At 46.0% G+C, this 27507-nt stretch overlaps 1 protein-coding gene across 1 annotated transcript in view; it reads left to right on the top strand.

Moving 5' to 3' along the window:
- lrmda (leucine rich melanocyte differentiation associated) overlaps window positions 1–27507 on the top strand; it is a 287041-nt gene that overhangs the window by 181929 nt on the left and 77605 nt on the right. Inside the window, exons 3-5 of the mRNA XM_080781604.1 lie at window positions 5202–5328; window positions 7188–7327; window positions 12226–12352. Coding sequence (XP_080637730.1) covers window positions 5202–5328; window positions 7188–7327; window positions 12226–12352 — 394 coding nt within the window. The remainder of the gene's footprint in view (window positions 1–5201; window positions 5329–7187; window positions 7328–12225; window positions 12353–27507) is intronic.

Below are 27507 nucleotides of genomic sequence, written 5' to 3'. Positions count from 1 at the left end.
TCATCGCTTCACCTCATTAAAGCTATCTCTCTCTCTCTCTCTCCTCTGACCCTCAAACTAATGCATCAGTCCTATAAATTATATAACTATCCTGATAGTTATATATTGTAATGTATACTAATATTAATTTTGAGCTTTTTATTGTTTTTAAAAAGGAATATCTATACTGTTAGAGATTACAATATAATTTCTTAACGTATATCCCTAATGCCCATCTTCCCTACTACTCAAAACTAGCCTATTTACAACCTCATAACACGGCCACGCTTCAACTAAGTAGGCTATGAGACGGTGTCTGTCTATCCATTCGTCTGCAGTATATACTGTACTGGTGACATCAGGGATCTCTTGGATGTCTGAATGTTGTGTGCTAAGTTGACTGTTCACTGAGGACGTTTTTGTTTTTGGAAATTGTATGAATAAGGCATGGTAGTTACGTTGGAGAATGATGCATCCATCAGTAACTGTTCATGTATTTTGTTGAATGGTGCTTTGGTGAATGTACATTTAGTTTGTGTCTTTTAAGCGCCGTACAGGCATATTAGGATCAGTGTTGGGTGTAACGCGCTATTAATAACGGCCTTATGTAAGGGACTACTTTTATTGGTAACGGAATAAAGTAACTTGTTAGTTTCGCTATTTAGTAGTTAGTTCCTTAGTTACATTTCCAAAAAAGTAATCCCGTTACTATAATGTGTCCCTGTTCATTCTGTTGGCAAGATTTAAAAATAATAAAGCCCTGAATGTCTGCGGAGTTTATTTCTCCTGCCTTCTGTCCTGTGTGATTTATCCTTCCAATGTACTATACAATTCAATTCAAAGGGCTATACATCCTGCGTCTACTACATCCTGTAGTTCACTTAAGAAATAAAAGTATTGTTACAAGTAGCTTTTATTTTGAAGAGGAAGAGGAAGTTGTTCCGGTTGTAACTTGTAGCCAGCTACCATGACAGTGGTAGTGGTGCCGGGTGGTGGAATAATAAAAACAACATGCTTTTAGCCAAAGTTCATAAAAACCGCATGCGTCTATGACTTAAACAATGTAGGCTAAACACTTTGGAATTACACATGGTATATCCTCCGTGGCGGCGTCATTTACACAGCCTACAGGATTCTCATTATGTTACTGTCACTGCCTGCTAGGATGGCCGCCGTGCCATTTCTTATAAACTATCTAATTCATACGTGGGTCGTCGTGGGTCCACGTGGAGTTGTTATTGTTGTTCAGGGTATCAGAGCGCATGCACTATGCAGCGCAACAGCCTAGTCTGGTATTGTCTGCTACTCTCTGCACTAGCTCTTTCTGTCCAGTCCTACGTGTATAGGCTGGCGATTGTGGCAACTTATATTCGTTAATAAAGAGAGCTATAAAGGGGATATTGTCTATGGTCAGTTCATGGTGTGTATCATTCTCGTTTTTAACCGGGCCGTGATAATGCGGCGCATTGACGGTAGGCAGTAGGGCTAATACAATGTAACCAACTTGCGCAAGCATAAAAAAATGGGTGGGAGATGTGCCATTTGAGAATGAGATTCGCACACAGTCGCGATCGTGGTATATGACACGAGGGAGTGAACTAACGCAGACTCACTGAAAGTGACATAAGTAAGTAATGGTGATTGGTGAACTACATACAGCTTAGCAGTTTTGTAAACACCTCTTTAGCTCAAAGAAAATGTCCTGCTATAGACACTGTCCATGCCAACAACATACTGTACATGTTCAAATAAGAACACACTGTTCATTTACAAGCTTGTTTTCCATCGGCTGGCAGAGATATGTGCTCCGTAGAGCAGTACGTGGTTCCCAAACGTTTTAATGCCAAGGACTTCCAAAATGAAACTCATCAGCCTGCATCCCAAGGACCCCCATAAGAGAAGGTTTTTACACCCAAGGACCCCCATAAGAGAAGGCTTTTACACCCAAGGACCCCCATAAGAGAAGGTTTTTACACCCAAGGACCCCCATAAGAGAAGGCTCTAGCAGTGATTTTCAGCCATTTTCATTTCAAGGGCCCTCCTCGGTTTGACCTGAATTAGGCTATACGGTCCCCTATTTAATGGCATTTCTATTTCTGGGACCCCCAATTTATATTGTAAAATTAATGTTAATTTAACCCTGAGAGTGTCAGGGTTACAATACAGACCCATAAGGGTCCATTTCAAAGTATCATTTAGCTGGGGACCCCCCTGGAACTCCCTCAAGGCCCCCTGGTTGTCCCCGGACCCCACTTTGAGAACCACTGCCGTAGAGCACACCTTTTCTAGTCGTGTTTTTCTTTTTTCTGCACACCAAAATAATAGCTCCAGCTTTGGGATTTGAGTCAATTACGCTCATTAGTTTAGTTAGCTCATTAGTTTAGAGAGCTCCTCGTGTTTTGCGGGGGCGGAGTACTTTAACTGAACGGCAACTTTGTTAGTTGTCTGAGCTCTTGAGCATTTAACCCATTCTGACCTGAGATCAGATTCATACGAGGTTTCCACTGGACACACGCTGGTCTGATTAACCCATTCTGACCTGATATCAGATTCTATAAAAATGTCAGTCGTTCTTCGATTTTTCAAAAATAGCAGACCTACAAGCTCGTAGCGCGCCACTCGATGGCGCGCTATGAGCTTGTAGATCTGCTATTTTTCAATAGCTAAAGCATAACATGATGCTAACACCAAAATGGGTTCTCGTTCAGAATGGGTTAAAACAGGAAAGCTTATAAAAAGTGAAATGAAACCAAATGTTGCGGGGGAAACGTGCAGAGGGGAGTGCATGCCCGCATGCTCGCAGGCTGGAGACTATTACAAGTTCAATCCGTGCACTGTAGTTAATGCTGGATGGGACTCAGCGGCTCTCCCCCGGCTGTGAATTTAACTGATTAAATCAGCCGGTGCACACAGCGGTGGTGACATGAAAACAACAATTAATAAGGCTCCCCTCCGCGCCGCGCAGATCCCTTTAACCGAGCGGCTAATAACATAACCCACAGGACTGCAGCCTATCATGCACGCACGCGCACACGCACACGCACGTACGCCGCAAATACAGGTGGGGGTGATTAAGACCTGAGGCCTGAGATTCTATACAAATGTCTTCTAAATCCTAACCAGTTCTCTGAAAAACATAATGTCTCTTATCTCCATATTTTAACTTTTTTGTGTTTTTTTCCTCCATAGAGTAAATGAATGCCCTACTTGAACATACTACAGCGTCTCACAAAAGCCTCAAAAGTAACAGATCTATACAGTACAAAGGCTACTTTTTCTGCTTTTGAATTTGAATCCTGAAAAGCAGCCGTTTTGAACATGAGGTTTCCACCCGACAGAGGCGATATAATAGCTATTAGCTATTCTAGACGCCGATATTTTAACGGGTTAACACGCTACATTTCAATATTCACCGTAATGTCTGTAGCCCACTGTAAGGTGTCCACATGCGCTTACATGTAATCCCATGTTTACAATGGTTTCTTAGATTTGTATTGTACAATATTGTAATACACATCAGTCACCCTTTGAAACACACACTTAACGGTCTGATTTGCCAGAGTAGCCATCCCTCTCATTTTCCATCTCTGTCCTGTCTCTGTCTGCCCTGTCTCTCTCTCTCTCTCTCTCTCTCTCTCTCTCTCTCTCTCTCTCTCTCTCTCTCTCTCTCTCTCTCTCTCTCTCTCTCTCTCTCATTTTGTATTACCTCCCCTATTATGTTTATCTTCCCTTACACTGATTACCACTGCCTGCCATCCATTTGCAGATTGTCATGATAAGGGTGTTGTATTTACATAGCCGTAGTGTGTGTGTGTGTGTGTGTGTGTGCGTGTGCGTGCGCATGCGTATTATGACACTGACACTAGCCAGCGCTGCAATGTGTTTGTATTAGTTCACACTCGACTTGTTTAGATCCAGCCATATATGCATTACCTTGAGGTTGTCATGCAGTAATATGTGACATTGTTTACAGGCACGCACAGCTAACATAATGTCAAGGTGGCCCCGCAGCTTCTGATACAATAAACAAAGTCTGCAATTTATTAGCTCCGAGCAGTGACTAAAGTGAAGCCAGGAGCCGGCGTAACAAGATCTATTTCTAATAATAAAGTCCTCTGCGCTTTATCTATTAAACCATTAGCTAGTCAAGAAAGTGGCGTAGACTGTGCTTTATTTAGTTTTCCATGCAGTATAATCCCAGCGTGCGCGGCGGCGGCGTCATGTGAGCTGAGCTGTGAGGAACGGCTGTTGTTGAAGGATTCGGTCTCGGCCAGGTCCTGGCAGATCTAAATGTCAGTGAAGTCACCCTGGCCACTTTAACGCGGTGCCTTGACAGTCTGTGGCGTGTGAAGGATTAGGAAACGCACACAACTGCCTTTGTGCACCTTCCACGACTCGCAAGGTCCTAACATTACCTCAAACAGCGGCCCTCCGTCATTTTTATGTCTGTGTGAAAGTGTGTGTGTGTGTGTGTGTGTGTGTGTGTGTGTGTGTGTGTGTGTGTGTGTGTGCGTGTGTGTGCGTGTGTGTGTGCGTGCGCACGTTGAGAGAGAGTGAGAGAGTGTGAAAGAGAGACTCGAGATGACCCTTCACCTCACTTTCAATGCATCATAAAACAAATGGAGAGAATTCCGCCATTTTAGGAAAGAAAAAACTAAAAATAAATCCTTTTGGTGTTAAGATCTCAAACTAGCCCCCATTGCGGAACAGTTGCTAAAAAAATAAAAATAAAAGTTTCCCCCTTCCGTTCCATGTGTGATTGCGAGCGTATTCCGGCTCCACTGTGAAAATGATGGATGACAAGTTAAATTTGTGTCCGGGGAGTGAAGGTGAACTGTGACAGAGTGATTTGTCTTGGGAATGGAGGGTTAGGGTCAGGCGAAACTGGGCGCCTCAAGGCACAAGACATTGACAAATTCATCCTGCCCGCCGCATTTCTGAAGCCTTTTGTTTTGAATCCTGGCTACTCACAAGTGACCCCCATCCCTCATCCTGCCAGCCGCTGAAGGATGCCTCGCCATGCCAGGGGAGCTCAGCACCACTAATTCTTGTCATTCACTCCCCTGACAGGCCCAGGGCCCACACTCTCCGTCTGAAAGAAGAGGGGAGGCTGAAATATTTATTTCTGCACAACAATGGCTTGGGCTTCGGATTTAAGGCTATATCAATTTTCTCTCTCTCCCTCCCCCCCCCCCCTCTCTCCTGTTGCCTTATCATTGCAGGTCACTGGTGGGCCTCAAAGCGTTCAGCGGGCTGGAAGAGCTGGTCGTCGACAACAATCTGCTTGGAAATGACCTCCGGTTGCCCGGGTTGCCACAGCTACACACCCTGACGCTCAATAAGAACCAAATATCCTTTCGACCCCAAGCAGCACTCTCAACTCTCTTAACCACTCCTATTCTGTGGCGGGGACGACTGTATTATTCTTCTGGTGCTTTGTTTTTTTCCTCTTACACCAAATCTTGCCGAAAACAGCCCAATCTGCAAGCTTGGAAGAACGGCATTTGTTTTGGTGAGATGTAGAGTATAGGGGGGGGAAAGTGGCAACTCATGTTTTGTCATTTGACTACGTTTATAGAGGGGTTATAACTCCGGCCGTGCAGTGTACTGTACAAAAAGCACACTCAAACACCCCCGAGCCAGAGCTAACCAGGAGTAACTGCCTTTTCGACGTCTATATTTCTGTCTTTCACTACGTGCTGTTGCAGAGAGCCATTTTAAACTGTGCTGTTATAACATAATGTGTTTCAACAGCTAGAGTCCTGGTTGTCCCAGAACCCAGAGCGCCAGCCAGAGTGCAAGGCTTTGAACCACAGAGACCTCTAGTGGAGTCACACTCGAGAATCAGCTCAGTGAAGAGTGTGTGTGTGTGTGTGTGTGTGTGTGTGTGTGTGTGTGTGTGTGTGTGTGTGTGTGTACTCTGTAGTCTGTACATACTTACATTTTCAGACATTTTCAAACCTAATAGCTATAGCTTGTAGATCTCTATTTTCACTATTTTGTATGATGAAGTTTTTAGGAAATTTAATTTCTCCGTAAATAAATAAACATGCTCATATTCCAGGGCATTTAGATCATTGGATTTCAACGTGTCCCACTTCCAGTGGTCTCAGATTCATGGTCGCTGAAACGTTGCACGACCGGTGTTTACGATCACTCAGAAATGTGTGAAGTTCAACTTCCTCCCTTAGTTTCAGAGCAGCTTTAGCAACGCGTCCTGTTTTGCTCGGGTTTGGATAGATCCTAGGGGGTAATGACACACACGCATGCGCGCACGCATGCACGCACTCGCGCACACAAACAGATGCACACACACACACTTCCAGAGTCAACATTAAAAAAAAGAGAACTGGGGCTCCTTGAAGTGTGCGTCTGGGTCTCTCTCTGTGCTCGGTTTGGTTGTGAAGTGGTCGGCACATGCTAATAGGCCAATTATGTACATCCTGCCGTGGCACGTTGCCATTTTTAAAGCTCGAGTACTGCATTAGCGGCAGTTGTATTTTGACACTTTGGGGCTCAATTTTCCAAAGAAGTGAATGTATTAGTGATGAATGTGCCTGCTTAGGGGCTGTTTGTTTTTTTTCCACGTCTTCGTGAAAGTTTTCCACGGCACGGCTGTGGGAAGCACGCTCTGTGTGAACCACAGGGCATCCATCATTTTGTCACCGTTGTACACCCAGCCACCTAGGAAATGAAAGCCAATGCGTGAGGGGGGAGAAAGCAAGGGAGCGTGCACGAGAGAGAGAGAGAGAGCGCGCCAAATTGCCTCACTTCTATACCCCAAAATCCTACACCTTCACCACTTAAAGCCCTATAAACTTCATCAAACAACAAATAGCAAAAACAGCCAATCTACATGAAACACATTATGAGCTTATATATATACAGTAGATCTTCTTTCCCTGCTAGTTTAGATTTTTTTTTCTGTTGTCATTTTTCCAAAACAAATAATGTGAAAATGTTGGAAAACTTTGGAATTTAATTCACCTATAATGGCATGTTGACTTGCCCAGTAGACTTGGCCCTTTGAGTGCAGCGGTACATTTGACAGTGACATGCTGCAGCAGCGGGCTGGGCTTGGGTTGGGTTGGGTTTGGTGGAGGGGGGGGGGTGTTTGTGCTGTGTGTTGAGGAGTGTGGGGTCTGTGGGGATGGTTAAATGCTAATGTAATTAACAGCACTGGGTCCTTGACATCCGCCCTCTGACACCTGACTGACGTGGAGGCCCTGCTGGAGCACTTGGCCGACGCGACCCCAGCGCTGGAGTACCTGAGCCTGCTGGGGAACGAGGCCTGTCCCAACCAGCTGGTCAGCCCGGATAAGGACGAGGACGACTACCAGAGATACAGGTATAGATACGTTCTGCTTTTATGCTGCTAAATGTCACCACGTTTCGTTTTCATTTAATGTCAACCTTTTTATTTAGTTCTCGGAGAACACACCGAGGGCTTGGACCCTCCTTTTGGTGCTAAGATGATATAACAACGTGAAAAGGGGGAGAAAAAAAACTAAGAAGAAAGCAAGAAAGAAAGAAAGAGAAAGAAAGAAAGATGAATACAATTTAAATAAGAATGTCATCACATAGTTTATCAACATCGATTGGAATGGGTACAATTGAGATTGACCAAAGTTGATATGTCCGACTGAAAACGACCTCGGGATGCAAGAGCAATACTTGAGTGAAGTCTGTAAGGTGTTTCTAAGTATACAAGACACAACACTTGAAAGCTGATTTTTTACAAACTCAGTGGAGCCATGCTTGGCGTCAAGCATCAAATAGTCCTGATAGATGGACAGGCAGGCAGACAGACATTCTCTAATTGTGTAGCCTTCTTGTAAATGATTTTGGTTTCATTGTATGCTCTCAAATGTTAACTCTTGAGAGCGTACAATTAAACCAAACCCTGAAGAGTTAAAGATCTAATATGGGTCCATTTGGTTACCAAACTCTCCCCCAAGGACCACTGGTGGATTTAGACGACTGAGTTGACATAATATGTCATTATTATGAATATTCTATCAATAAATACTATTGTAATGTGCAACCTATAACCAGTAAACACGCATACATGGTCTGTGAATGGATAGGATATATATGTACAGCCTATTGACAGTGGCTTTGAAGCTGATGTATGTAGAGTGTCAGCCGACCATTGGGTATGTGTGGATAATATATGTAGTCTGCTGACAGTGAATGTAATGAGTACATACAATCTGTCAATAGTGGAATTTAGCATCAGTTAATCATAAGATTCATAACGGGCATCTGTCATCGCAGTTCTGTAGTGTACATGAAAGTATTCTGTGTGCTAAAAGCTGTGAACGTGACAGAGTGAAAGCAGAACTCATTAATCTAAAACAAATTAGATTAGATAGATGGATGGATTGGTAGGTACGTATAGGTAGGTATTATAATATGACAGTTGAGAAATGGTGTTTGTTCAGGAAAAGTTTTTTTGTGTTTTGATGGTGTAAAGTTAGGTGGCTGTGTGAGAGTGGACCCAGCCAGCCAGCCAGCCTACTAACACATTTCACAAGCGGCCGATTGTGGATTCAACCACATCACTCTAAAAAGCTTTGTCAACAGGGCCTCTCTACGTTCTGGTTTGCGGAAGAAAAAAAAGAGAGAGAGAGGAAAAAAATGGATTTCATGTGTGACTAGTCACTGCCACAAATGAGTGTTTACTACCCTGGCGTAACAGAGGAGATTATGCATTAAACATCAAGCCAGGCCTCAAGTCATGCAACGTGACCACCATTTGTCAGGCTCCTTTACATGAAATGCGATAAAAGGCCAAAAGCATACTCTCTCTTTTGTCTGTTTAAGCCCTAAGTGCTTGTTTCTGACTCTGTGCTGCCTATTAATCATTAACCACCCATGCACTGAATGGTCTTTCTCTTTCTCACTCCCTTCGTCTCTCTCTCTCACTCTCTCTCTCACACTCTCTCTCTCTCTCTCTCTCTCTCTCTCTCTCTCTCTCACACACACACACATGCTCTCAGGTCCCTGTGTACCCCCCCCCCCTCTCTCTCTCTCTCTCTCTCTCTCTCTCTCTCTCTCTCTCTCTCTCTCTCTCTCTCTCTCTCCCCCCTCTCTCTCACCTTGCATCATGCTTGTCTTACTGCTGAGGGAAGCCATTCTGCTCTGACTGACAGCGTCTACGGCCCTGTGATGTAATATTCATAATGTGTCACTGCGGTAAAACATCAATTTAAGCTTGATGCAGATTCCATGTTTGACAAGGCTAGGCAGCGAGCGGGTCGTGACAGGCCTGGCCTTGGGCAATAAATACCCAGCCCCTGTATGTGTGCCCCTGGAACTCTCTGCTGGTCTCTCAAGTGAAATACCCTGTCGCCTTGCATCGGCGTCCCCCAATTAGTCCAATGACACAGAAAGTCAGCTCATGATGTGCATACACTATACTATAGTCTACTGCTGTATGCTCTGTCTGTCTGCGGGCTGGCTGGCTGGCTGGCTGGCTGTCATCCCCCCCTTGCTCATCCTCAGTGGCCGTCTGAGGTACTACAATAACAAAGGATGTTCAAACTGTACTAGAGGGCAAGTGTGTGTGTGTGTGTGTGTGTGTGTGTGTGTGTGTGTGTGTGCGCGCGCGTAAGTATAGCCTACTTCTTGTTGCGGGCCAAATAATGTCCCCACAAGTATAGTAGAATTTGAAAAATAGACATTGTGAGGACAGCTTTCCTGCTCAAGAGAAGTTGTTGTTTTATAGTTGAAATGATAACGATTAGGAAGAGATTGAGGTTGGTGGTCAGGATCACGATGCTTGCGTGCGTGTGTGCGCGTGCACGCCGTGGCCATGCATGCAGCTTTTCCCTTTGTATTTTTATTTTATTTATTTTGGTGACAAGGGGAAGTGTCTTGAACTGTGCGGCGGTGCTTGTGTCGTAACGTGACCTGCCTTTTGAGCCTATTGTTGGGTGACATGTTTGCGGCCGTGTTCTAGGAGACGGTATCAGCGGCTGGGGATCAGAGGGCCTATAGAAGGGCTATTTGGCCTGAGGGGCGGCGCCACCTCCTCCACCACCACCTGGCCATTGTTGTGTTCACCTTCTCTGTTCCAGGGACAATTGAACGGTCATGGCTTCTACATTTGTCATTATGCCTCCGACACGGAGAATGGATCGAGAGGACAATGGCACAATTATGTTATGGTTATCAACGTGATTGAGTGTTTGATTATAAGTCATATAACATGAGAAGGAAGGAGTGCTGCATGTGTCTATCAGCATGGCTGTGACTCGCTCGTACAGGCACGAGTTTGTTTGAGATAATCACGGCCGCGTGCTCGAGTCGCATGTTCAGTACAACAGCACAGCCTTGAGTGTGATATTGCTTTTATACAACAGTTAACAGTATACCACAAACTATTATTATTAATTAATCGATTAATGGGATATTACTATTGAACACCAACGCACATAATGCGTTGGTGTTCAATAGGTATGATTTCCTTATTTATTTATTTTTTCATCCTCTTTTTTTTTCTTCACCCTGGATTTGTTTTACACCTCCCCTCTCTCTGTTCCCCGGGCGGGCGGGCGGCTCCCTCTGCGGTCGGCTTGAATCATTAATATCCCCTCCGGCTGACAGAGCCTTGTCATCCGCCGTGACCCGGTGATGGGCGGGTCACCTGCTCACAATGACCTCGCTGCATGTCTCCCAAGGGCATCCTCACGTTTCATCATGGAAATGCTGTCCCGAACAAGAGGGCCCGGGCCCTTTTAACGGGGGGAGAGAGAGGTGCAGGAAGGGAGCAGGGGGACGGGACGGGCACGGGGGATCTGGATTGGTTGTGCTGCATGCAGGGGGCAGAGTAATATAGAGAAAGAGAGTGGTGACACTAGCGTTGACTCCCATCTCAATGGGATAGTTCCAGCCATATAGGAGCAATGTTTGGAACTATAGCCCATAGGCACCCACTTTGCGGCAAGATCAAAGCATGTCGCTATACTCTCCTACTCTAGTCCCAACCCATACATACCAATATTTACTACTAAGCTACAGAAAAACAAGTCCAAAGTCACTTATAATAAGCATACGTGGCAGCACTGCACTCTGGGTTCCTATAGAGTTATAGGAACAGTCAATAATTAAGTACAAGTACAAAAATATTGGGTCAAAATACAGCACCAAAGTAAAACCGCTCAAAATTAAATTAAAAGAAGTAAAACAAGTAAAATTGTACGGTACTCGAGTAAGTGCACTTAGTAACTTTCCCACCCCTGATTAAGGGGGATCTATAATGTTTTTAATGTCTCCCCAACCAAACCCTACTCCGCTCTCCTCTTTGCCAACACAATGAACCCCCGCTACATTGTGGCAGTGCAACGTGCTGCTGCAACGTACGTGGGCCATTCGTTTTTACTTAAGACACGTTAATGTCATTGTCAATGGAGTGGTGGGAAGCCTCCACATGCCCACCTCATAATCCTCAGGTGTTGAAAACTTGACAAGTTCCTTTTCTCTTTTTTTTCGTGTGTGTGTGTGCGTGTGTGTGTGTGAGCGCGTGAGCTCGCCATTTCCCCTCATCACCATCGGCATCATCAATTTGTCACGGCTCTCCCCTCTCCCCACACGCGGGTCCTGTCGGTGCCCATATCCACCACGTCCCTTCGCACCCTTCACTTAGAGGCACTGCTTGCATGTCTTTTTCGACTGCCAGCCAGCCCCGCCAGCATGACATACCGGCTCCTTCTCCATCCACGCCTGCCTGTGAAAGGATCTGTTGTCATCTGTGTATTCCCACCATTATCTCCTGACGGTTTTTTCTCTCCCCCCCCCCCCCCCCCCCCTCAATGAAAGACGGAGAGTGTCTGTAAAGATCTGATGTGATGCTTACAGAATGACAGCTCTCTGGCAGACGGATTTGGATCTCCTTTCGTTCTATTTATACGCGTCGTCCTTTTTATTTTTATCACCTTTTGAAGGTTATTATGTGTGTGTATACGAGAACCGATATCGTTGCAAATCTGCATTGCTGTTAAATATTATAGTTAATAAGGCTTCTCTTCTTCTTCTTGCGCGTGATGTATGTTTTCTGTCACATTGATTAATGCCAGCATGCTTTGCACCAATAAATGCCACGCTGTTTTCATCAGTTTGTTTGTTTGTTTTCACGTGTGTTTCAAGGTTTCCACACACACCAGAGAAACACATGTTTTAAGACTGTTTTCTTTTCTCTCCCTCTCTCACACACAATCTGTCAATCTCTCTTTCTCCTCTCAGGTACTTTGTTCTGCACAAGTTGCCTCGGCTGAAGTTTCTCGACAGCAGGAAGGTGACGAGGAGAGAAGTGGCGGAGGCGAAGGCGAGAGGCGCGTTCATGAAAGTGGTCAAGCCCAAGTCTGACACGGTGAGTTAGGCTAAGCCGTCCCCGCTCCTTCCTGCCGCTGCCACCAGACGTGTTCAATGCGGTTCCTTTTTCCTCTGAAGTTCACCAGATCACGCTCTCTGGCGAATTTGTCACATTCAACCGCCTTCCTCTCTTCTCTTTTTTTGCTTTTCTTTCATCTCTCTCCCTCCTTTCGTCCTGTGCACGGCCCGTGTGTCAATCTCTCCTTACAGGGGCGCTGCTGTGGCCCTTTGAACAGAGGCCTCAACCAAGCACACACACTCTCTCTCTCTCTCTGTCTCTCTCTCTCTCTCTCTCTCTCTCTCTCTCTCTCTCTCTCTGTCTCTCTCTCTCTCTCAAACATTCACTCTTCTGAGCATATTGTCCGTTTAATAAGACGAAGAGAGTGTGAGTGAGTGCGCGCCCCACAAGTATAGTAGAAGTTGATAAACAGACATGATCCTCTCAAGAGAAAATGATATTTAGTCTTGTGTTTACAATTAGGAAAAGATTCAGGTTAGTATGAGACATCTAGAGGTTAGGGGTTATACGTTAGATTTATGCAAGATTTGTACTCAGTTCTGCACCGGTGCAGCACACTGAAAATAGATCTACAAGCTCTCAATATGGCTATTTGTGGGCTTCAGCTAGGGTTGGAGTTCAAAATGTATGCATAAATCATGTAATTCATAAAATTGCAGTCCTAAAATGTGTGTGGGTCCATGCATGAGTGCATGCATGCGTTTGTGTGTGTGTGTGTGTGTGTGTGTGTGTGTGTGTGTGTGTGTGTGCGTCAGTGCCTAGAAGTGTGTGTGTGTGTGCGCGCATCAGTGCTTAGAAGTGTTTGTGTGTGTGTGTGTGTGTGTGTGTGTGTGTGTGTGTGCGTGTGACTGTGTGTGTGTGTGTGTGTGTGTGTGTGTGTGTGTGTGTGAGTACACGCGTCAGTGCCTAGAAGTGTGCGTGCGTGCGTGCACACGTCTGTCTGTGTGTGTGTGTGTGTGTGTGTGTGCATGTGACCGCAGACTGACCTCATTCTGTATGCATGAGTCCAGATCAAAGTGGACGTGTGGCTGTCCGGCTGCGGTTGTGTCACCCGGTATGACACGGGTGGCGATCGGAGTGACAGCGCACGTACATGCCAGTCACAACCGCTTAATTATCACCCGGGCCGTTGCACTTATTCCTCCCGTCTCCTGTTACCACCCCTCCTCCTCGCCTTGTTTTTGGGGACACAGGACTAATTAGAGCTGTTGGTAAATATACACCATTCCTTGACCCGTATAACCCTCTCTCTCGCCATAAAGCCCCCATGCGACAGCGCGGTGTAAATGAACAGTTTTGGCTCTGACTTGATTTGGTGTAATTGCAGGATCATGAAATATTTACTGTACGGATCAAGCCGGGCCCTTTGTCTGTCATTCCTCCGGATGGATCCCCACGGGCTCTGCTCTGACGAGAGAGAGAGAGAGAGAGCCCGGGAGGTAAGGATGGATCCGGAGTGGCGAGAAGAACAAAGCCGCTTGCCAAATGACAAATCAGAAGCATGCGAGTTGAAGCGGGGGTTTAAAAGTGCAACGGGGAAAACAAAATATTTATCGTCGCAGACAATCAGCTAAGATGGTGTACTGTAGTCTCGGTGTCAGTTCACGCAACGCTTTGTTCTCCATTCTTTTCGTGCAAGTGGCAAGCGAGGAAAAGTTAAAACATTGCAATGATTTAACCCCCCGGTCTGCCGTGTTTGGTAGATGGCGAGCGGAGTGAAAACACGGCTCATCCACTTTATATAAAAGGAAGCGGGGGGACCTTTACAATGCTTTTTGGCAGGCGAGAGTCACTTTGTAAGATTTTATTTACACAGCCTGTCAGTGGAAGAGAAATGTTTGCTTTGGTCGCTGCAGCCCTCAGATGAAAGCCCAGATAATCTCTGTGATTCCAGTTGACATGATGTGTGTGTGTGTTTTTATATGTTTGTGTTTTTGAACCATGCTGCACATGATTATTTATTCCTTACGCAAAGTAAAAGGTTACAGCTTTGATGTAATTGCGCCTTCCTCTCATTATATTCAACGTCTTTGCACTTACATTTTTTCTCTCTCTCTTTTTTTTCCTCCAAATGTCCCGCTCGGCTGCTTTCGAGTCGGTCTGCGTGAGGTATAGGGTCCGCTCTGGAACAGAGATGTTTTGAGTGTGACCGGACATGTCCCGTGCCGAGGCCCCCTGGGACGTCAATGGCACCGATCCCCCCCCCCCCCCCCCCCACACACACACACACACACCCCCAATAACGTTTGTTTTGAGTCAGATGAGACATGATGTGTCGGCTGTAGCCGCCGCGACAGGGCATGTGTACCTCTCGCCTCTAATTGGCTCCCATCATCGGAGCGGTAGCACGCTGACCAATGGCGCGGGTCACCAATTAAGACATGAGTGCTGCCGCCGACAAAATGGGAGAAGCATGGGGTTGGGGGGAGGGGAGATGGCCATGGCGTAATTAGATATTTGTGTTTTGCTTTTATGTCTAGTGCAGCGGGGTGTCGCTCATAACCGCGGCGGGCGGGCGGCGTCTGGCATTAGCTTCATTACAAAGCATGGTAATTAGCTGTCTGGCTGTCTCCTGAGATGTCCTTTGAGTCTCAATTAATGTCTGTAATGGAGAAATAAAACGCGGGGGACAAACAAAGCAATTTGGGGATGTATCTGTCAAATTCTGCTGTATTTGAAGTTGATTTCATAACCGCGCGAACCCTTAGCGACCGTATTCTGGGCGTGTCATAATAGGTGAACGTTTCACAAAATTAACTGGGTTAAAATTGGCAAACATTCTGCCAAAAAAAGGGTTCACAAAGCGACACATTGTGAGCTAAGTAGATCTGTTATTTTCTCTATTCGAAGAACAACAAAGGGTATTGATCTCTGGTGGGAGGAAACCATACCGTTCCTTACAGGAATCGAATTCAAAAGCGTCAAAAGTGTTTTGTGTGGCGCTATAGTATGATCAAGCGGGGGGTTCAATTACGAAAATAATAAACACAGAAAGTTAAAATATAGAGATATGGTGCCCGCTGGCCAAGTTGTTCCAGGCGCTGCCACATAATATAGGCTCTGGCCTGACAGCGTGTCGCATGTTCGGGTCCCGTTCATGACGACCTTTGCTGCGTGTCTCTCCCCTTCTCTCTCTCCCTCTTTCCTGTCAGTCTTCACTGTAACTATCAATAAAAGCAAAAAATATATATATTTAACTCATATTGAACTCTTTTGGTGTTAGCATCATGTCTTTAGCTATTGAAAAATAGCAGATCTACAAGCTCATAACACGCCACCGAGTGGCGCGCTATGAGCTTGTAGGTCTGCTATTTTTGAAAAATCGAAGAACGACTGCCATAGAAACATAGCTTTTTCAGAAAACTGTCAGGATGTAGAAGACATTTTTAGAATCTACAGAGATAAGAGTTCCAAACGTTCCAAACGAATGGAAACGTTTCCCTCGACAAACGTCTCTGACGTGCGCCACCTTCCCGCCGCCGTCCGCCACACACACAATCGATACATTGTGACGACGGCCGTATTATTCCATACGGGCAGCTGTAACCTATAGCGGGTTGTGATGCATGCCCTTCTTATGGCGGGCGTAAATCAGAAACAAGCCTCCCCGTTCTCTATCAGATCATACCCGGAGCGTGATATATTGGAAACGGTTAGCGGCCATGCTATGACAGAGGCAGCGGGCTGAACTCTGGAGACCTCCGTTGAGTCACGTCAGAATGGAGTGTGACCACAGTTTAAACTGCTTTTCAATCATGCCATTATGGCAGGGCACTGTGGGCCGCCACATGGTTCTGATAAAGCAGTTATGGTACTTTAGTACAATATGAATAGCATAACTTTTCGTACATTCCCGACGTTTTCCATGTCTCCTAAATCACATCCAGAGAGCCAAATGGCTGGTTGTTTTCAGGAGAAAAAAGAAAGCAGAGGCACGCACGCACGCACACACATGCACACGCACAAGCGCACAAGCGCACGCACGCACAAGCGCACATGCACACGCACACACACAAGTGCATGCACACAAATGCGCATGCAAACACAAAGAGACACACACACACACACACACACACACACACACAGAAGTGTTCACGGTCAAGCCATTTGCAAGTACAGATTTAACTGAATCAAGTCTTAATCTTAAGAGTGCTCCGAGCCATCACAAAGTCAACCTTTGTCGAAAAATAAAATAAAATAAAAAATAGCACCATATTTCTGCAGGTAGAAGTTGTCTCACAGATGATCATTTTGCAGCTCATTTCAACAACTTACAAACGATTATTTTGACTTTAGATATAATTGTGTTGTAATTGTGGGGGGTTATATAATATTAATATTATATAACATTTGAAAAGGAGATTTTTGAAAAAGTAAAACACGTAATAATTCTACTATATGACGTGCCAAAAGCAGGGACCCCAGGGTTGAAGTGTTAATTGAGTGCATGTCCTTTCATGCTGGAGTGGTCATGACACCATAAGTGGGTGACAACAAGCTGTCTCTGACGATCTGTATATTTTGGTGTTTTCGTCCGCTTCCAACCATATACGAGAGGGGGGTAATTTTCTCCTTTGGGACTTTGTTTCATTGGATTTGCTGAGTGGAACGGACAATAAAGTGGAGCTAAAAACGTTAAGAGACAAATGAGACGAGGGAGCCGAGGGACAACAACATGATGAATAAATACCTGGAATAAACGGGGACGAACTCAGCGGAGGCTATTCACCAAAAAAACGCAACACTAAGCAGAGTCAGAGTGGAAAAGCCTTGAGCTGTATTTTGGGAAATTGGGCGTGTTGGAATGCCATAATGCGATAATTCTCTTTCAAGAGTTAGAGGTCATGGAATGCGATGGCGTTAAACCACGCAGAGCCATTTGGACCTTTTGGAAAATACATGTGGTACACTTTGGCGTCTTTCCTACCCCCCCCCCCACACACACACACACACACACACACACACACAGACACGTGCACACACACACGGCACACATACATACGTACACGCGCGCTGCCACAGAGCCCACAGCACATATTGCTGAAACCTTGGGACTGTACTGACCATGTCTATCACAACACTTTGACAACGTGCTCTGTTTTCAGATATCCAAGCGCCCCGCTTAGAAGAACAGAGCACGGATTCTCAACCAGTTCTAGAGCAACATTTGCCTCCCATTCCTCCATTCCTTGCCACATGCTAGAAAAGAGCATTTTTTCGCAGCGGGTATAAGTGACTGCACTCCCCCCCCTCCCCTTCCCACCCCTCGATATACCCCGCTAAAACACGACCCCGTACAGTAACGTAGCCGTGTCAGTGCCATAAGCGTTCAGCGGGTGTCACTTAAATTCATGCCCGGACGCGTGATTTTCCTGACTGGATTTTCTAGCACCGGGGACAAGAAGTTGCTCTCTCTCTCTCTCTCTCTCTCTCCCCCCCCCTGTGTATAATGCAAAGCAGACTGCATTGCAGGGTGGCTCGAGCCAGCTCCCCCCGATGTCCCATGAGCCTCTGCTGCGCGCGGGGTAACGGCTCGTCGCTGGAATTGACAGTGACAGAGCCAGGAAAGTCCTCAAGTGGATCTTTGGAGTGTGTGTGTGTTTTTTCCTTTTTTTGCAGACGTTAACCTGTTTTAGTCAGCAGCAGGCATTCATTTTGAGTTTGCGCTGAGGAGGAGACCGGTCCAAATCTCAATTGTTTTGTTCGCTGCAAGCTTGCAGGTCGGCTATTTTCCGACGTGCGGCGCTGTTGTCGTAGGACGGTTTAAGATAGATTGTGTGGATAATTTAGAGACCCATGATGGGGGCATTATGTCCTCCTGTACATCACCACAGCCTTTTCTCTTCCTCTCTTCGCATTGGCAGCTCTTCCGTAAAAAATCCTGAAGGGATATATTTCAGATCGGTTGTTGGCCCTCTCTTTCTCAGATCTCTCCGGTGTGCGCCACCACCAGTAAACCATGTTGCCACGTTCACCCCCCCCCCCCCCTTGCACCGGAGAATGATGAGTTCCCCAAAGACCTCAAACATAACAAACGGCATGCAATATTGTTCTTTGTGAATGTGCCGTCAGTGATGGGGTGGGTTTGCTGAAATCATTTTTGCTGAACAAATGTGTCCTCGGAGGGAACTGGGAAGAATACGGCATCTCAACAGGGGCAGAAATATACGGCCCCGGCAGATTGCTGTGGAAGCAAGTTTATTACCGTGCTAGTTTTCTGTATTTCCACCCCGGGCTCCGCCATTATATACATCTTGATCTCTCCTCCTCCTTTTGGTTCTTGACACATTCCTGAATCGGTATGGATGGATGGAGCAAGGCCAGCATTATGGATTGAGTGGTAGTGTGAGCCATATGTAACCATAATAGGCCCCTGCCTGTTTTATGTTTGGACAAATAAACACGCTGATGGATCGAGTCGATTGTATGATCTGCTTCCTCTCAATTACCCCCCCACTCCCCCCCCCGCCCCACACCCCCCACACACACAGAAAGCACGAAAGTCTTAAATTCCGCTAATTGCATCACTCGAGGAAACGCTGTTCTCTGTCATTTAAGGACATCTTCATCCCACAAAAGTTGTGTCTGTTTAAAATATGTTGGACGTATTTAGTTTCCCCCCCGATAGTTGAAAGATGCTGCGTCCCTCGTGCCAGATAAATACAGAGAGCCGTGTTCCAAACGCTCCTCAGGTACACGTGTGTGTGTGTTTCTCAATGTTTGTGCATGATGTACAGTATATCGCCGCTGTCTGTCAGGGGTGGAAACCTCATATGTCCAAAAACGAATCCTCTTCAGGATTCATATTTAAAAAAGCAGCAAAAGTAGCAGATCTACAAGCTCGAAGCGAGTCGCTTCGCGGCACGTTTTGGTGCTTGCGGATATACTTTTTTTGGTGACGCTGTAATATGATCGCGTGGGGGTGTTCATTTACGGGGGGAAATAAAAAAAACACAGAAAGTTAGAATATGAAGATAGGAGGTTTCCGCCCGACAGCGACCGATATGTATCTGGTTTAGACTATGAGGTGTCGGACCCGTCCAGCGTTGGGCCCGGTGCTGACAGCCCCCCCAGCCCCCCCATCCCTCCCATCCCGGGCCAGAGTGCTCTGGCAGCTGGGGAGAGGAGAGGTCAGGGGGGGGTTAGAGTCCCGGAAAACAACGGCAATTAGAGGGAGTGAGTCACAATGTCCACATAAATCTTCCAGGCCCTGCACATCATAAACACACAGTAAAACTTTAAAGCACATTTAATTGTAAGTAATAGTGCCAGGATTGATTTACAGAGCTCGTTCAAAGCCCGGAGACATGGGGATGCGTGACCCGAGAGTCGCGTCACTTTCAACGCGAGAGCCATGATGGATGTGTTCCTCACTTTTGGCCAAATGCACGGCATAAAAACAAACATGTGTGGTGTGTGTGTGTGTGTGTGTGTGTGTGTGTGTGTGTGTGTGTGTGTGTGTGTGTGCGTGTGCGTGTGCGTGTGCGTGTGCGCGTGCGCCTGTGTGTGTGTGTTTAAAGCCTTTTTATTAGACATTGGCGCAGCCCCGGTTATATTAACTGATTTTCCCCCTTTCTCTCTCTCTCTCTCTCTCTCTCTCTCTCTGTGCTGGCATTGGAAACATGCATGGTGAGTCTCTGTGGTGAAGCATTTGTTGTCTTGCCGTCTCCTGTGTTTAGTGGTGGGGTTTGAGGCCTGTCAAAAACGAGTCGAACCCTGGTCAGCAGTAATCACGTGTGTCTCTCTCTCTCTCTCCCTTTACTGATATAGAGTTTTCATAAACTTTGACAAATTATGTGATTATTGAGAGGTGAGCCTTCTTTCTCTTTTCCCCCCTTGTTAGTCCATAAAAATAACGTATACGCATGCCGTTCATTTTATTGTAGCGATGACATTGAGCCATCTGAGCGTGGCATTTTACAGAGCTCTCCTTACTTTTGCCCAACCTCGGATTTAAGTCTTCAGGAATGTTCCTTTTTAGTGTAAAGTTTCTCGAAATCGAAGCCCTGTGTTTTTTTCTTATTTTTTAAACAAAAAACAGGAAACGGCACACAAACGGGATATTTGTTGGATTATATATCCGTGACTCACAGCCTCTCTCTTTCTCCGTTAAGAATGAGCCTCTGTCATCTATATAGCCCCACCACGGTGTCACCGGTGAAAACCCATACGGATCCCATCCCATTTTCTCACTTCAGTTACACTACTTACCAAACGGGTGCTTTTAGCCGCTATAAGCCGCCCCACCTCGATTCACACTTCAGCCTGAGATAGCCAGAGCTACAAGCCCACAGCGTGTCGCCAGAGCTTGTAGCTCTGGCTATTTGTGGCACGTGCGGGCTACGTTCGGCTTTCACAGAGCCACAGAGTCCCAGTGGTGACGGTGGCCCTCATATGGCTACCGGAAATCACGCCGATTTTCTCTCTATTGCTCCGTGTGGTGACAGAGAGATGCTGCGAGCGACCCCATTTGACAGACAGCTGGCGTGTATTTGTGTGTTTTTGTTGTGAGTAACACTTTGTGTCAAGTCTTAAACCTCTCCACTGGGGGGTTTCTGGGTTGCGTGCCAAACTTTGGGTATGTAGCAAAACAGCTATTTGTTTGTCTCTCACTGTCTCTCTCCCCCTCTTCTGGTTGATGTTAATCGCCATCGTCTCAACGCTCACATTATGAATGGCTTTGAAGTCGATTCTCATCTGTGGCCCCGGCTCACTTATTATAATCCCAAAGATTCTGATTTTTATCAGATGATGAAAAGTAGTGCCGTTGTTGCTTTGCGACGTGCGAGTGTCACATGATGACGGTAATGAGCGTTGCTGATGCTGTAGCTTATAATCTCCGCTAGATAAGCGCTGTCTACAAATTCAAAGTTTGACTTTTCCGCTTTGTATGATACATACAGTACATACATATATAACACACAAACATGTACTGTAAGTTGATCGTACTTCCTTGTGGTGTTCTGTTCTCTCTCCTGGTTGGACAACATCGGTATCCCGACCTCATTCAAATGTATTTTTGGAGAAGACTTAGAGTTACTGAGCAAAAACTCATAGCAACGGTTACTAGCAAACTTAGAGCATTAACCTTTTTAACCAATGTTTTTATTATTAATAATATATTTTTACAATACTATACTTCCCCCCCCATTTAATATTTATATTGGTCATACATGCCCCGGTCACAACAGGAGGACAGATTGACTCGTCTGTCAGCAGCATCAGCAGCAGCAGTAGTTGTTGACTTTCAGGAAAGACAAAGAGAGACAGAGAGAGAGAGAGAGAGTAAGTACGAGAGAGGACGCCAGCCAGCTCTGAGTGTCCCACCCCATTGAAGTTTGTGCTTACAGAGGCCTTCTTTGTGGTTTTTAGAGCTTGTCAGACATGTCAGGCTACGGGATAGAGAGGGGGGAAAAAAAGAAGTATATTGTTTCCAGCCACTTGGATTCCTTTCCCCGTGACATCTGCCACTCTGCCCAGATGATAAATTCTTGCCTCATTAAGTGTGGGTGTGGGATTACAGGCTGACAACACATTAATCACTGAGCTGGGAGGTGGCAGCTAAGCGAGGGCCTCCTCCGCGCACCAGCCACAGGCATTGTTAACCAAACTTTTCTAATGTGTCACTCTCCTCCCGTGACAGCCCATAATCAATCATCCTGATTGGCAGGGCTGATAGATTACACTATTTATACTCGGTGTAATGAAAGATAGCGTTTCCACCTACTGTCATTGTGGAGGCGGTGGCGATTGGCCACGCCGCCCGCCCTCCCGTCCGTCCGGCCGGCTGAATGGAGGCCGCGCAGGAAAAGACGGGGGAGGAAGAAAAGGACGGAGAGGAAGGGGAGACGGACTTTGGTGCGGCATTGTGAACTTTTAAACAGACGCTGGCTGAGGTCCTTGCTGGCGGTTGAGGGCGGGGGGGGGGGGGGGGGGGGGTGATTCATAGGATCCCCCGTCCTGTATTGTCCCTGTACACGGTTATGCCCGGGGGCGGAGGGGGGGGGGGGGGGGGCTATAGACTTCACACAAGCCACTGTTGTCTTTTGTCATGCTCGTCGCTATCGGTGGCAGGTCGCGCTCGGGCAGGTAAAACTCTGGCTTTGTCTGCCCACGGATCGGGTTTCCCCCGGTGACCGTTTGGGTTTTAGGTTGTCAGGAGCTCCTCTGTTCTGTCAGAAAAGACAGAATGATTTACACGTGTTTAACAACAAAATGACAGGACACCATATACTGTATGTGTGTGTCCCTGTCAATGGCATACGGCTCAGTTCGGGATAATGGATTTCCTTGTTTTGTCTCTGCCTTTTTTTTCTTTCTGCTTTTCTTTTTTAGATCCATGTGTTGCGTCGCTTTAACAGCCCCCCCCCCCCCCCTGCAGTAATTCCTGCATGGGAACTGTGGATGTAATGACACACTGCTGATAGCCTTCAAACATAATAAGGTTATGTTTCTTTTTGTTCACTTTCAGCTGTACGTCTTTGTCTAGAATTAGAGATGTCCTCAGCGCACTGAGAGAGGATATTGGATATGAGGCTCTTAGATGAGAGGCTGCCAAGTATTTGGAAGAAAAGAAAAGCGGGAGGGAGGGGGGGTATTGTTGGCGAGAGTGAGTGAGTGTGTGGGGGGGCCAGGAGGAACAGTCCATCATGCTTTTTGACAGGCCGTAAATCGGAGACTTTTCTTGTGTGAGACGGTGTGTGCTGTCAGGAAATTAGTTAACTAGACCATATTATGGAGAGCCCAGGTAATTTACCCTCAGAGATGCAATCGCAAATACCTTGCATGGGGGCCGCATCCCTGACCTGACATTGCTTTGTGTATAATGCAAAAATCTGGTGACATGCTCAATGGGTTCTGTCAGCTGGAGGATTGAATTCTCTGCCTGCTGCGTCTCAGTTTGGAGCGCGTTGGTCAATTATTTCTGAGGCTGTCAGTGCGCGCGGGGAGACGCTGTTATTTAGTATGTGTTAACTCTGCATCATTAAGACACTCGCCTGACAAAGAATAGGCGCACACACACCGTGCGTTATTTATTTCTATTTCCCCAGACGGGATGGGGAAGGAGGGTGGGGGGGGTAACCTTCAAATGCGTTGACCTCTCGGTTGTTTTGCGTTTTGTGAAATCCACCTCGGTCCATTAGAAACGGGAGCTGTCGAGACGACAGGGAATCGAATGACCGTGTGCCGAGTCGTCTTATCTGACGCGGCGATGTTCAAAGGGAGAAGTCTCCATTTTGTTTGGACAGGCGGCTTTGATCGCGCGCTGGCAGCTTGATGCCTGTCCGTGTTTGCTGAGTACACAGTACACACACACACACACACACACACACACACACACACACACACACACACACTTCAGCATGGCTCTGTGTGCCTGCAGTGGTGGGACGTAACTACATGGATCTACTCAAGTACTGCACTTAAGTCACATTTTGAGACTCTTTTACTTTACTCAAGTATTTCCATTTTCCAATAATTTATTCTTCTACTCCACTACATCAAATATTGTACTTTTATACTCCTCTACATTTACTTGAAAACTTTACTTTCAAGTTACTTATTATTAATATACAGTAATCTACAGTACATGATGTGATGCTTTTTTATGTTTATTTTGTTTGTTTGTTTGTACTTTTACTTTGGTACTGTAAGTAGAGTATATTTTGACGCCAATACATTTGTACTTTTACTCCAGTGCCTTTTACTAACTGTAACGGATTCCTGCTTTGTGGTGTTGCTATACGTTTACACAGAGTGGTGCTGTACTGTATTTGTGCTGTACATAGGCCTACTGTAGTTCTGCTACTTTTGAAAAATCGTGAAAAAGTGAATGCAAATCTTTGGATATATATTCTTTCAGAGCGAACGTTTTTAACTCAAATCTTTGCTTCTGGGGGGTCCCCGGAACAACATATTTTCAGATGGGGGGGTCTGCGCCTCTCCCTGCTGGGGACCCAAAACTAGAGGAAATAGCCGATCTACAAGCTCACGATGTGTTGATCGGCTATTTTCACTACTCTCTTCTAGTATAGGAGGCCAGGTTAAGTGTTTAATTCTATGACATGCTCTGTGTCTTAGAAAGGGAAACAGTCAGGACCATCTCTACTGAACCATTTAAAATTTAATCCATCCCTCAACCCCCCCTGTGATGATGAACGGAGGAAACCTGATCGAGTTCAAACTCGGCATCACCTCTTTCGCAGCGAGGAGGACATGATTAGGAGGTGACAGCTTCTGTAACAACATCTCAGCATTTGTCTTATCCTCTTCACTTTTATCTCTCTCTTCTCTCTCTCTCTCCCTCTTTCTCCCCCTCTGTCTGTCTGTCTGTCTGTCTGTCTGCTCTCCTCTCCTCTCAACAAGTCAGGCTGTTCTATAATTAATGTCCCCGAGGGCTATGCGCGGGTCAGGTGTGTGTGTGTGGGGGGGGGGGGGGGGGACAGGTAGGTTTGACACCTCCACCTTGTAGCTTCTCTTCAACGTCGGGTGGAAACCTTACATGTCCAAGACTGTTATTTGGAGGAAATTTGGAAATAAAGATCCTGCGTTGTTACTTACAAGCTCTCGTAAACACTTTCCATTGGTTAAATGAAGCCCGCAGACATACTTAAACACTTTCACTTTTGTTATTTTTGGTGGGGAAAAACCAAAATATAGCTCGTAGGTCTTGCAGATGGTCTGTTCTGCTACTTTTGTACCGAAGTGTGACGAATTAAGGCATTCATTTAATGGTGGGGGAAAAAAAAAATAGCCTACATAAAAAGTTGAATTATGCCCGTCACGTTCTGCATGCGGGCAGGGGTGGCTGCAGGAGAGTCAGCCAGCCATGGAGAGGCTGAGAGCGTGGTTTTTTTGGGGGAAAGGGGGAATTGGGGGCAGTGGTTGAAGAAGTACTAAAGATTTGGGGGCGTGTTCTCTCCTCCGCGGCATCAGTGCCCTTACCCGAGGTGGGGTTGGCAAAAGGGCCTTTCTGTGTGGAGTTTGCATGTTCTCCCCGTGTCCCCTAGGGTAGGTACCCTCACAAAAAACATGCAGTAACCCTGGTCTCTAAACTACCTCCCCCTGGCCAGCCGGGGCGCCTGATGGAGGGGAAAGGAACTGGTCAGAATAACGTGTTCCTTCCAAGCGCTACATCCGACCGGGGAAACTATATCCCCTATAAGGTGAAAAGAAGCGCCCAGGATTACATTAGATAATAATTATTGACACTGGGTGAAAAAATGGGTTGTAAAAAATAAAATAATAATAATAATAGATGTAGTGGAGTAGAAGTAAAAGTACTGAAAATTGGAAATACCCCACTAAAGTAAAAAAACAAATCCATGTACATGATTAACAGTACTGTGTGTGTGTGTGTGTGTGTGTGTGTGTGTGTGTGTGGGGGGGGGGGGGGGTCGTTTGCCCCGCAGTGTGTGACTCCTCCACCTGAGGAACAAAAAGGCGGGCTTTCCAGGGGATTAACCAGTCAAATCTCCTGCATTAAGAGCTTAGGGTGTCAGGGAGCCTCACGTCTGAGTGACAGTGAAGAGAACCCATGCACAGTTCCACACAGAAGGAGAGAGAGAGAGAGAGCACCACACGCATCCAGTCTGTCTGCAGAAGGTGCTCCACTACGCTGTACGGTGGTCCTCAGAGAGGTACCCGCCCCCCCAGTGGTCCTCCAAGGGCCTCCAGTTTTGATGGAAATAAGCTTTATCTGCCTGACAGCAGCGGTATATGCTTTAAGTACCAAAAAGTAGTCATTATGCAGACTGCCAAGTTTTTCCCCAAAACATTTGGAAATGGAAATACTCGGTAGTAAACGTACCATTAAACTTGAACTTTAGTAAATGTACTCGCCACCACCGGTTGAGTAAACGCACTCCCCACCACCGGTTGAGTAAATGTACTCCCCACCACCGGTTGAGTAAATGTACTCCCCACCACCGGGTGAGTAAATGTACTCCCCACCACCGGGTGCTTCCCACTTAGTCTATTGGTTGTCTTCTGAAAGACTTCAGAGCTCCTTGAGCTGTTCTATTCATCTGAGAGCTTCAAGTGTTCTTTACACAACACACTCTCTCTCTCTCACACGAACACGCACACGCACATTTATGTTACTATACCTGTGAGGACATCAACATTTCCGTATTTTATTGTTATAATGGCCATTTTTACCTGTTCTCTTTTGCCATTTTAAACCTTAAATGCTGCATTCACATGGGATCAGGTAAGCTGTAGACGACAAACGGCACCACCTGCTGGATGGCACGGAACGGTGAAAATATAAAATATTTTTCAAACATTGATGCCGTCTGCCGTTTACCGCCGCCGGTTCTGGCTGCCGGGCCGCCCTGTCCCGTTTACCGTCCTGCTCCCGTCCTGCTTACCCTTAGGTTTTAGATCCCATGTGAATGTAGCATTAATTACCCTTAGGTTTTAGATCCCATGTGAATGTAGCATTAATTACCCTTAGGTTTTAGATCCCATGTGAATGCAGCATTAATTACCCTTAGGTTTTAGATCCCATGTGAACGCAGCATTAATTACCCTTAGGTTTTAGATCCCATGTGAACGCAGCATTAATTACCCTTAGGTTTTAGATCCCATGTGAATGCAGCATTAATTACCCTTAGGTTTTAGATCCCATGTGAACGCAGCATTAATTACCCTTAGGTTTTAGATCCCATGTGAATGCAGCATTAATTACCCTTAGGTTTTAGATCCCATGTGAACGCAGCATTAATTACCCTTAGGTTTTAGATCCCATGTGAATGCAGCATTAATTACCCTTAGGTTTTAGATCCCATGTGAACGCAGCATTAATTACCCTTAGGTTTTAGATCCCATGTGAATGCAGCATTAATTACCCTTAGGTTTTAGATCCCATGTGAACGCAGCATTAATTACCCTTAGGTTTTAGATCCCATGTGAACGCAGCATTAATTACCCTTAGGTTTTAGATCCCATGTGAACGCAGCATTAATTACCCTTAGGTTTTAGATCCCATGTGAACGCAGCATTAATTACCCTTAGGTTTTAGATCCCATGTGAACGCAGCATTACCCTTAGGTTTTAGATCCCATGTGAATGCAGCATTACCCTTAGGTTTTAGATCCCATGTGAATGCAGCATTAATTACCCTTAGGTTT

Source organism: Protomyctophum bolini (assembly GCF_963924005.1).
Source record: "Protomyctophum bolini genome assembly, chromosome: 14".
Lineage (NCBI taxonomy): Eukaryota > Metazoa > Chordata > Actinopteri > Myctophiformes > Myctophidae > Protomyctophum > Protomyctophum bolini.
Note: the sequence above shows the minus strand (reverse complement) of the source record. Positions and strands in the feature narration are given on the sequence as shown.